Source organism: Neomonachus schauinslandi, chromosome 4 (genome assembly GCF_002201575.2).
Source record: "Neomonachus schauinslandi chromosome 4, ASM220157v2, whole genome shotgun sequence".
In the NCBI taxonomy this organism is placed as follows: Eukaryota; Metazoa; Chordata; class Mammalia; order Carnivora; family Phocidae; genus Neomonachus; species Neomonachus schauinslandi.
In genome coordinates, this window is record NC_058406.1 from 168,757,049 (window position 1) to 168,769,548 (window position 12,500).

General features: G+C 36.2%; 1 protein-coding gene across 1 annotated transcript in view; it reads left to right on the forward strand.

Annotated features, from left to right (window-relative positions):
• Window positions 1-12,500, forward strand: part of LOC110578917 (MDM2 binding protein) — a 71,187-nt gene that overhangs the window by 36,738 nt on the left and 21,949 nt on the right. Inside the window, exon 14 of the mRNA XM_021688435.1 lies at window positions 7,336-7,497. Coding sequence (XP_021544110.1) covers window positions 7,336-7,497 — 162 coding nt within the window. The remainder of the gene's footprint in view (window positions 1-7,335; window positions 7,498-12,500) is intronic.

Sequence of the window (12,500 nt, forward strand, 5' to 3'; positions counted from 1 at the left end):
TAATATGCTAACTTGAGCATTGATTCTTAGACTTTAACCATGACTATTAATAATAACACATTTCACATATGTGCAGAGTAAAGTTAGCATTATGGATTTTTCCTTAATGCTAACACTTTTTCCAAGGGTCATAGTTTAAGGTTTTACCTCTATTACTGAATGTTTAGTTGGTATCAGTCTTAACATTTTTTAATAAATAATCATTCATTAGTACCTAATATAAACTTATTTTAAGGTAACTGATATGGAATTTTTAAGAAATTGATTCAAATTGTGAGGCCTCTTTAGTAGCATATGAAAAAAGTGATATTAGAATTAATTAGATACATTATAAAATAAAAACTATCATCCTTTAAAAGCATTTTAAAAATATCTTCAATTCAGTAGCCTGTTTTATTCAACAGAAAATAATTTTAGAATACTTGGTCTCAATTATTCTTTAAGAATTACCTACTTTTGGGGCGCCTGGGTGGCTCAGTTGGTTAAGCGACTGCCTTCAGCTCAGGTCATGATCCCAGGGTCCTGGGATCGAGTCCCGCATCGGGCTCCCTGCTCTGCGGGGAGCCTGCTTCTCCCTCTCCCACTCCCCCTGCTTGTGTTCCCTCTCTCGCTGTGTCTCTCTCTGTCAAATAAATAAATAAAATCTTTAAAAAAAAAAAAAAAAAAAAAAAAAAAAAAAAAGAATTACCTACTTTTTCAGTTGTACAAATCAGGGTGATTGTGTAGTCTTGAACTTCTCCAACCATTGATTTTTTTTTTTTAATTGTATCAATGATATTAGCTCAAGGAAAATATAGTTAGAAAGGCAAATCAGTTTCAATAAAAAGTAGTACATGTTAAAACCAAGAAAAAGAATAAATACTGGAATAGTATTTTTGTGGCTGGAAAATCTTTATTTCAAATATCAACCTGCAGTATTATTTACCTCTTGACTTTGTTCTGTCCCTGCTAAACACGTCGTCAGGCCCTGCTCCCTTGCCTTAAGCCTTTTGCAGCTCTTTGTAACTTAGTTCCCTCAACATCTCCTCTCTCCTTCATCTTCACCTCTCTTCCTCATCCTTCCAACCCGAAAATCTGCCAGAGTGGAAGAATAGGTTGCTCTCTGAAGCTGACGCTTTTCTGCTTTGGGTAGGAAGAGTTAGCTCTCCTGTTTAGGTGGAAAGGGAAATACTGACAGCTCTAACTAGACTGCTGCCTGCAGGTGTGATCAGAAGCTCGGCTGCGGGAAGCGGAAACGGAAGTGCTCAATAAATGCCGAAAGTGTAGGAGCACCAGCGGCTGAGCAGTACCGCAGCTCTAAGGATGCCGCAGCTCTCGGCAAGGTGCAAGGACAAGGAGGGGGCTTGAAGTTGGGGGAAACCTTACAGCTAGTAGCTGCTGGAGATACCAGCTCTAGGCATATCCATGAAATGACCAGTTTGCAGTCCAAAGCATTACATCGTGATAAAATTAGTGATCCAGTTCATCAGTTTATGATGGAAATACTAGCTGAACCAACCTCTTCTCTACCCAGAGAGTCAATACTGGATTAAAAATTTGGGGTAAAGTTGTATTTGTTCAGAATTCCTGTATCTCCAAAGACAAGATGACAGCAAAACGAAGTTTCTGATGTAAGAATGTCTGAGTGTATTTCAGTGACTTTCAAAGAAGTGATATATAAATATAAAAGTAGTGAAAGTGATATAGTTAATTAATTTACACATGGTAAAAACTAATATACTAAAAACTAATGTAACTAATGAACAGCTTTCCTTGGGGAAAAATCAACAATTCAGAATCAATACAAAGATTATAGCCTTTGCTGTAAAATAAGAAGTTGTTCAAGAAGATTTTTTTTTTTCTTCAAAATTATCAACAAGACATGGAGTAGACTTACTATCTCCCCACTATTTCTCTGCCCCAGTACTGAATCAGAAAGAGCAACTGGAAAAGTTTGCATGAAAATGTACATACATTATCGAGACACTTTGTTGTTTAAAATAACACAAAAATCAAATAAAGTTTGTTATGGTTTAATTTTTTAGAATAATTACTTCCAGTAGTTTTATTTTTGAAAAATTATATTAATAATATTAGAATGATATTTATAATTTTATGTTTTTTTACTTGATTTTTTGGTGGTTTGTAACTTTTTGAATTTGGAAATATTAAGTATCTTATTTCACTGATTTTTAAAGAAAAAGTTTAAGAATGCTAGACAATTTTTAAATAAAAGACTATTCAGTATGATGCAAAACAAATACCAAAACAACAACAGCGTTGTCATTTTGCTCCAGTATTGCAGTCACTCCTCTGAGTTTCCCACATCTGTTTTAAATTTATAGAACCTAGTACAAACCTGATTGACACTCAGTCTCTGGTACTTTTGAATATTCTACTCTATCTTTTTATTTAATAGATCCCAAGTTATGGCTAGCTTTTTAGGAATAGTATTCTTTTGCTGATTCATTTTTAGACTTTAGTCAAATATTTTTCTCCCAAATATTTTCTCACTTGTGTGCAAATTCATTTGTGTAGAGAATATTTTTTGCCTAGGTAAATTATTCTGCTCATAACCTTGTTAAACTTCATCTATTTCCTCTTTCTTTTTCGGTCATTAAGGCCAGGAGGAAGTCTTACACTACTCTCCAAATAGCCCAATTTCATAATATAATTGACTACTTTAATAAGCATGGTCCGGTTCATGATTTAAGTTTATTTTTAACATTAATAAAAATATAGAGCTAAATTCTGAAGCACATTACCTATTGTGCATCTTTCAGATGAAAACAAACCATTGATAACTTTTCATTTAGATGGCTCCCAGCAGATTGGCAATAAAGCTTTTTATTTTCTCACTAAGAAGATGTAATAATAGCAGCATATTTTACAGTCTTACTTTACCATTACCAATGTTCTTGAGTGCAGGAACCATGTGTTACTTACCTTGGATCACAACTGGAATGACCCTACCAATATCCACATTGCTATGGTGGGATTTTGCAGAGGCATCGTTGTAAAGCTGATGTTCTAAAGTAGAGCCTCTAGGCTGGCTATTTCCTTCTCAGCCTACTCTCTTGCATTATTTATGTTTCAACCTCATATGGTAATGGGTTCTAATCCTCTGTGTCTGAGGGCACAGCACAGTGCTTTGTAGACAGTACCTAATAAATGTTGGAGTGAATTCTCTGTGCATTTACAATTTACTATTTTATTATAGAAGAAAATGTTATTAGTCCAGAAGTGTTTTAAAAGTGGAATATTTTTATAAAAGTAATACATGGGTCTAGTTTAAGATGTAAATGGTATTGAAAAACTTCATGTGGAAACCAGCAGTACCCTACGGTCTCCTCTCCATCTTTCAGTCTCCGTCTGTAGGCAGTGACCCGCAGCTGTTCCAGCTGGTTTTCCTAACATTTCCTCCACTTTTGTTACTAGTATGCGTATGCTGCTGTTTATTAATTTGCAAATTTCAGACATTATCTTAGCATCTAACTATGAAAGATAAACATTTAGCTTTCTCATATCCTCTTCAGTTTCCCTTTCTACCCTTTACAATGAAGTCATGAATTTTGGTTAAATCAGTGGTTAGTTTTAACATTATTATCACTATATGCATAAGTTTACCACTGAGTCATGTAATATACGATGATTATCTCTCTTTTGTATCATCTTTGTTTTTCTTATGGTTGATGATCATTTTTAATTTGCCCATTCGTCTGTACAGGCAAATTTTTTTTTTTTAAAGATTTTATTTATTTATTTGACAGAGAGAGAGTGAGAGCAGGAACACAAGCAGGGGGAGCAGGAGAGGGAGAAGCAGGCTTCCAGTGGAGCAGGGAGCCCGATGAGGGACTCGATCCCAGGACCCTGGGATCATGACCTGAGCTGAAGGCAGACGCTTAACAACTGAGCCACCCAGGCACCCGTGGCAAAGTATTTTTATGTTTTTCCAGAGGCTCCAACATTTTTCTACACACTTATCATTAAATTCATTGTATGTTCAAACACAGCAGTTCCTTTTTATTTCTCTTTATTTTTTCAGAGTGTTTAATATTTTGTTCTGATAACGGAACATTTTAGAGACTTCTCTTTCTTCTTGTCCTCTTTTGGAGTCTCCTTTTTTCTAGACCACTTGTCCTTCTTCTTGGATTACTCCCTTGTTTGGTTGGAGCATATCTTTCAGTAACTACTTTGAGTAAAACTTCATGGAGCGTAAATTTTTTTAAGTTCTTGCATATTTGAAAATATCTTCACTTGACTGATAGGTCATAAAGAATCCTAGGTTGAAAATCATCTACCTTCAGAATTTTGAAGACATTGCTTTATTATCTTCTGTGTGACTGTGTTCCTATTGAGAAACCCAATTCTATTCTTATTCTTTATAGTGTTTTATTTTTGGTTTCTTTGTTTTAACCCCTTTCTAGAATGTTTATCTTCAGAAGCTTTGGCCCTGGAAGCTTTACTCTGAATCATGGTGTGTATGTATTCTCTGTCCTCTCTCTCTGTCCTCAATTTATTAAGCTATGTATTTGATGAGCCATTTCAATAGAAGATTCACATTCTTAAACCTGAAAATGTTAATAATTTTTCTTTCCTTTTCTGTTTTTTTTCTTTCTAGAACTTTTATTAGTTATATAAAAAATACCTGGACAGAATACCTACTTTTCTGGACCGAACACCTAATTTTCTTTCCTATTTCCATACTGTTTTCTTTTTGTTCTAGTTTCTGGGCAATATCTTCCATTTTATTTTAAGCCCTTTTATGGAATGTTTAAAATTTGAGCTCTCATGTACTTAATTTTTAAAAGTCTTTTCTTGTTCATCATCTGTTCCTTTATTAAAGAATCCTGTACTTGTTTCATGGGGTGTAGTATCTTCTCTTAGTTCTGCAAGAATATTAATTATAGCAAGCTTTCTTTTGTTCCCTGCAGTGTTTTTGTTTCTGCTGGGCTCCTTTTTCCTTTTTGCTTGCTTTAGTCTCTCTTTTTCATCTTGGACTTTTTCTATTTTGAGGGCCCCAATAAATAAACCCCCTTACTCTCCCAAAGTTGGAACCAATTGAAAAATAAAACTAAGAAACACACTGATGGAGATAAATAACAGATAAAAGCTGTATTGAAGGATATGACTTTTTAGATCTTGGCCAGGTGAGTTTTCTGAACACCCAGAATTTAATTTCCCCCCCTTGAATGAAGAACTAGGCAAATGAAGATCAACCCTGTGGGGGCAGGGTTACTGCATTGTAGAGAGCATGCATCCTGAGGACTTGCTAGCTCAGAGGAAAGTTGGAGAGAAGGATCTGATCAGAGCATGCCTTGTTTCTTCTCCAGACTAGCTCAGTGAGTGACAGGAGGGAGATAGGAGCTAGAAGTGTTACTGGATCAAAGTCTTCCTTATATGTGTAAACGTAAGACTATGGAAATGCAGAGTCCCCTCTTTCCTCAACATCTTTTCTTTTTTTTTAAATTTTAATTCTTTATTTAAATTCAGTGTAGTTAACATATACTGTATTATCAATTTCAGGGGTAGAATTTAATGATTCATCTTTTGCATATGACACCCAGTGCTCATTACATCAAGTGCCCTCCTTAATGCCCATCACCCAGTTACCCCTTCCCCCACCTACCTCCCCCCCAGCAACCCTCAGTTTGTTTCCTAGAGTTCAGCATCTCTTATGGTTTGCCTCCCTCTCTATTTTCATCTTACTTCATTTTTCCTTCCCTTGCCCTATATTCATCTGTTTTGTTTCTTAAATTCCACATATGAGTGAAATTATATGATATTTGTCTTTCTCTGACTGACTTATTTCACTTTGCATTATACCCTCTAGTTCCATCCATATCATTGCAAATGGCAAGATTTCATTCTTTTTGATGGCCGAGTAATATTCCTATATATATTTATTTATATATAAATGCCATATAAATAACACACACACATGCATACCACATCTTTATGCATTCATCTGTCGATGGACATCTGGGCTCTGTCCATAGTTTGGCTATTGTGAACATTGCTGCTATAAACATCGAATCACTGTGTTCCTTATTTTTTTTTTTTTTAAGATTTTATTTATTTGTTTGTCACAAAGAGAGAGAAAGAGAGAGCACAAGCAGGGGGAGTTGCAGGCAGAGGGAGAAGCAGGCTCCCCACTGAGCAGGGAGCCTGATGGGGAGCCTGATGACGGACTCAATCCCAGGAACCTGGGATTGCGACCTGAGCTGAAGGCAGACACTTGACCGACTGAGCCACCCAAGTGTCCCAAATCACTATGTTCCTTAAATGTCTGGTGATTCTTTTCTGTCTGTACTGTTTTAAATGGGAAGCTTTACATACCTTGCTCTAATATACTATCTGGCAAGCTGCAATGTAGAGTGGTAGAGTGACAAGTCATCCTGGTTGTGAGCTCCTATCCCTACCTGCACTTCAATATCAGGATGAAGCTCTTTCCTCCAGGGGAATTCAGTTTTTCAAAAGGGGGACTCCTTAATCTTTCTAGTGGAGCATTTATAGCTGCTAGCTTTCCCGCTATGGGGCTTGGAATCAGACCTCTCAGTATGTACACTTCTATTTAGTCCCCCAGTTTTAACTCCAGTTTCAGTGCTACCTTTCAGTGTGCCTGATGCTGCTTGGGCTGGGACTCCTTTTCAGCTTCTACCAAAAAAAAAAAAAAAGAGAGAGAACAGAGTCTCCTGGCTGTGAGGGCTGGAGGGTGGGGTATAAAGACCTTTAGTTCTAACTGCTCCTTCCCTAAACATCCATGCACGCAGTCCTCTTTTAGCCTGTCTCACCATCATCTTCCTAATACCTCATAGGAGTGCCTCTCTAGGTACCCAATTGACCCTCCCTCTGCTGCACCAACTCAGCTACCACTCCACCATCATCTTATCTTCCAAAATGTCCAAAACTCTCAATATTTATTGTTTCTGCTTTTGTTGTCCTTTTTTAAATTCCTTTGCTGTGAGTTTAGGTTTTGGGAAGGAGAAGAAACAGATGGAAGTGGCCAAGCTACCACATTTAACTCAAAGTCTTACAAGTTTTATTTTCACGTAAACACCAACGTTCTTAGTGCTCTGCGGCATATTCTGAAAACTTGCAAACTTGCCTTTACCATTCATCACCTCATGGTGTGAACAGATTACTTTATTTTTGTTTATCGCACATAACTGGAAATTCTATCATTACCTACAAATTGGGTTAAAATGAAAACCTACATAGGAATGTTGATTTGCTGGAGAAATTCAACTGTTTTACTTTTGAAAATATTTATCATGAAAGAGTAGTAGATGCACTTCTTGAGAGTCTTTAAAATAATAGTTATATGGTTAATCATACTGTTTTGTTGTCTTACAGAAAGGAGAAAGTTGGCAAAGCAGCCTGAAGTAGTTTCAGTTGATGAACTCAAAAGTCTATTAATACTCACAAGGGAACGCTTTTTAGATCGTTTTGATGCCTTTATTCCTAAAACAATTCCAATAAAGACAGACAAAATTAAAACCTCCAATATGTTAAATGGTAAGTTTTTTGTAGAATACTGGTTCTTTTTGTATGTATTTCTCATCATTTAAACATTAAAAAATTTCTGTCACTTCTTTCATTAAGCATGTTTAATATAATTGTTTTTGAGCAGAGGGAGAAGCACTTTAAGGTGATTCCTCTTATTAATTTTACTAAGCTCCTAGAATGGGCAGATTTCTATTAAGCCATATTTTCGGAAGATGAGAATAGTAGAACCTACACAATAAGTTGACTATAGTTAAAACTACCTACAATAAGATGCTCTGCATTTGCCATTCATTGTAGTAGGAACGGTCACCAAACTTCACTGAAGGAGCAGGAAATCATTTCTATATTAACTTGCAACTCTTTGTCTTTTCCTGGTTCCTATTCTTGTGATGTATTTGGATACAGTGAAGCTTTACAAGATCTAGCAGGAAAGCATTTGATGATTGCCTGGCATTTTAAACGTACAGGGTAATTTTTTGTTTTTATTCCTTGAGAATCATTTTTATTCCATTGGTTAATAAGAAAATAACCAAAGAGTCAAGTTAACAGTAATGTTTGTGGGGTAACCTTTCTCTGTTTGACACCATAAAGGTATACATAGAAGTAAAAATTTGGATCCTTGACTTTCAATAGGTTATGATCAATTTCAAAAACAAAATGTAAATACAGCACACAGTGCCGTTTCAAGAGCCCAGGCTCGGGAGCTCGCTTGCCAGGGCTCAAGTCTGAGTTTTGTCACTTGTTCTCTGAGTGTCGTTGGGCAGTTATCCCACCTATCCCTGCCTCTGCCTCCTCATGTTTAAAATGGGCTTAATAGGGCCCCTGGGTGGCTCAGATGGTTAAGCGTCTGCCTTCGGCTCAGGTCATGATCTCAGGGTCCTGGGATCGAGTCCCTCATCGGGTTCCCTGCTCAGTGCAGAGCCTGCTTCTCCCTCTCCCTCTGCCACTCCCTCTGCTTGTGCTCTTCTGTCTATCTCTCTGTCAAATAAATAAATAAAATCTTTAAAAAATAAAATAAAATAAAATAAAATGGGCTTAATAATATTACCCACTCACTAGGGTTATTGTGAGGATTAGATGAGTTGATGCATATAAGAACACAGTAAATGCCAAAGAACTATTAGCTGTTTGTATTATCATGATTGTCATCATGACGTATCAGTACGAACGGTCAGTAACAGTGCAGAATAATCTGACAGGTGTTGGAGACAGTGCAAGGTTACTTGTAAATGGGGGCACGTGTTCAGTAAATGAGAGACACAGTTTCTTGGTTGCAGCCTGGGCTCTGGAGCTGGACTAACAAGGTTGGATGCAGCTCTGCAGCTTACATGCTGTATGACTTTGGGCAAGTTTTCTAACCTCTCTGAGCCTCAGGTTTTTTTTCATCTTTAAATGAGAGTTGACATATGTTGTTATGAGGATTAAAGGTATTATTTATAAATTGCTTAGAAAGTTGCCTGATGTGAAGTGCTATATATTTGTTTTTAAATAAATGAATGTGAATTTAGAGGCGAGGAATATAACTAGGGTAGGATAGTCACAGAACATTTTTTTGGAGTGAAGGGACTTGGATGTAGGCCTTCAGTGATGCATAGGATCTGGGTAGAGTGGAGAAGATAGGATTTTCCAGGGGGCAGGAGCTGCATACCCAGAGTCATAGAGGTAAGAAAGGGCAGACTGAGTTCCAGAGAAAAGTTGGCTTACTCAGAGAATTTGTGCAGGAGTTAACAGTTACAAGGTAGGAAGGGCTGTGATCATTGCACAGGTTTTTCTGTAAGTATGGAAATGTGTCTTATAGTTCTCATACAAAATCAAGTCCTAGGACACTATTAACACCCTGAGCTTACAGGGGTGCTCATCTTAAAATGTAAATCAGATTATATCACTCCTTTGCTCAAACCTTTGTCATTGCTTTCCATTGTACATAGAATGTGTCATCCTTAATATGGCTTACAAAAACCCTAAAAGATGTCTGCCCTCACAGTCTTTCTGGCTTCCTCCAGTGTCACATTTCTGTTTCCTTGGTGCCACAGTCTTTCCATTCCTTGAGCACGTCACCTTCCTTTCCACCTCAGGAACTTGACACACGTGGTGTCCTCTTTCCGGAATACTTTTCTCCCAGTCTTTACCTGATTAATTGATAGTCATTCTTCAGATCTTGACTTAAGTGTTACTTCCTCTAAGAGGCTTTCCCAGACCTTCCTCATTTTAAATTGTTTCCAGTGGTACTCATCTTCTGTATCTTTCTTTAAGTTATTTTTCCTATGTTAAATTATATACTATAGATGTAATTATTTATTAACTATTTGTCTTCACTGTGAACCATATGTTCTCTGAGAGTAGGGAGTGTGCCTACTTGCTTTCTTCAGTGCCCTAGAGCATAGTACCGTACCTGGCATATTTCATTCCTCCCAAAATAATACTGAACAAATGAAAGAAACCCTGAAGATTTTTTAGAGCCTGAACTGAAATTTGACAGGTTATACATTTGAACATGACTCCTAAGAATGGAGTTGTGATTTTTAACATCCTTTGTAGCTTTTGTTTGAGTAAATACATCTAGATGCAAATTATACAGCAAAGGAACCAATAAGGTCAATCATGTTTCATATTCCGATCCCATTCTTTAATAACCATGCTCATTAGGAATTATTGGTAATCATCAAGATTATTGTTTTCCCTTTTATTGTGTGTATAAAAACTATAGCACTCTAGCATGTGTAACATGAAAATCAGCATGGAGAAAATGTCTTGATCTAACCATTTTCTATACTCATTGCCACAAAGTTGCTAAAAACCTTCACAATGCCAAATGTAATATCTGAACTCAAAATGCAGCAGCTCTCTCCTTTACCTCAGGCCACTGGAGCACATAAACAACACTGCATAAATGAGTTTTCTAGGTAATTTTATAAGATCACAGTTTTATTATTTCAAATATTTTAATAAGAATCTTCTAGGGGCGCCTGGGTGGCTCAGTCTTTAAGCGTCTGCCTTCGGCTCAGGTCATGATCCCAGGGTCCTGGGATCGAGGCCCGCGTCGGGCTCCCTGCTCAGCGGGGAGCCTGCTTCTCCCTCTCCCACTCCCCCTGCTTGTGTTCCCTCTCTCGCTGTGTGTCTCTGTCAAATAAATAAAATCTTAAAAAAAAAAAAAAAGAATCTTCTGGTATGTGTTTATAATTCTTGCTTTATTAAACAGAATATGCCAATTATAATATAACCTTTTCTTTGTGATTGTAAGGCTTTGTGTATGTAAGGCTATGATGGCCTCTGTTACTATGCACATATTATCACCTGCTGTATTACTTCCTTTGTGTTTGCCTTGATTTGTGTAGGGCAGGTTTTGAGTCCCTATTTCCCTACTGCATCACTTTCATTTCTCTGTTTCTCCTGTAAAGTAAAACACTTAAAAAAAAACAAAAACAAGCAGTGTTCTTGGTTTCTCAGAGGCCCTTTTTATGCTTTTTGGTTGTCAGCATGTCCTAGTGTCCTGACTGCCACATAAACAAAATATTGTGTCTTACTTTCCTATAAGAATTGTATTAAATTATTACCCAAAAGTACATATGAATGTTTGTCCATCCATTCCTTACTATTTAGCCTATGTCATTTATATTTATGTAAATTGTATAGTCAATGTTAATAATTAATTATATTGTAATATTTAGAACAATTAATGTTTACTTTTATTTAACATGACTTGTGTTCTTTTGAGTTCTCAGTATCTAACTGTTCAGATCTGCTAATGATATTTGCTTTATGATTTTAGTGGAAAGCCATGTCAACATTAAAAAGTAGATTATTTCATTATAAAGTTTATTGCTATATAAAATAGTATTTCACTACCCTTATTATGAAATGGGAAGTGGTATATTTGGATGGTGTTTGGTGAGGGCAATCCAATGTAGTCATTAAAGATATTTTAAAATGTTCAAGGTTAAGTAGTTTAATGAATAAAGGGAAAATAACAAGCAGTTGGCTTCAGTTTTATGTTTAAGTGTTTTCTTTTTTGTATAAAAATTCCTTTACCAAGGGGCGCCTGCGTGGCTCAGTTGGTTAAGCGACTGCCTTCGGCTCAGGTCATGATCCTGGAGTCCCGGGATCGAGTCCCGCATCGGGCTCCCTGCTCGGCGGGGAGTCTGCTTCAACCCTCTGACCTTCCTCCCTCTCATGCTCTCTGTCTCTCATTCTCTCTCTCTCAAATAAATAAATAAAATCTTAAAAAAAAAAAAAAAGAATTAAAAAAAAAATTCCTTTACCAAATCACCATTTTGTAAGACTTCAAAGTATAAAATGGTATTTTTGTCAGAATTAATAGTCAGACAACTAATGTCCAGTAATTTTCAGTTAATTTATTAGAATAGTGTGTAATAACTCAAAACAATATTAAAAACCAGATATTTTGGGAATCCAAAAAGTTGTACAGTTAGTAATTTTGACAGTGTTAAAATAGTTTGGATGTACTAATAATTTATAATGCAAATGGAAGCTGTCCCTTTATGTTTTTGATACGAATTGTAGTGTTATTAGTAATCTCAGTTCATTGCAACATACTAGCTAGAAGGATAAACACACTCTGGTATAAAATATTTTATTAGTAGTGAAATAACATTTAATGTTAGTGATTTACTTGAAGATGTATATGTTAAGGCATCTTACATTAATGGATAAGTGAAAATTCTTTCTAAGGTAACCTTTATCTGAGAACATCCTATGTTATTTATTGTATTACTATACTTTTGAGAATGAAGTAATCTCTTTCAAAAATATGAACTTTTCTGGATAATGCTGCTAATTCCTGTTTCTGGTATGAAAATCACATAGTATATCCAATATATTCTCCAGAGAATTGCCTCCTTTTCATTTAGTACTAGTTTCACACACATACACACAAATAAGCAAGTTATGCTTTTATTCCACAGGAGTCCTCATAGTGCTAATTCATTTTCTGAATTCTAGCTCATAACTTGTATTATGAGGAGAGAGTAATATAAACAAAGCTTAACAGTGAT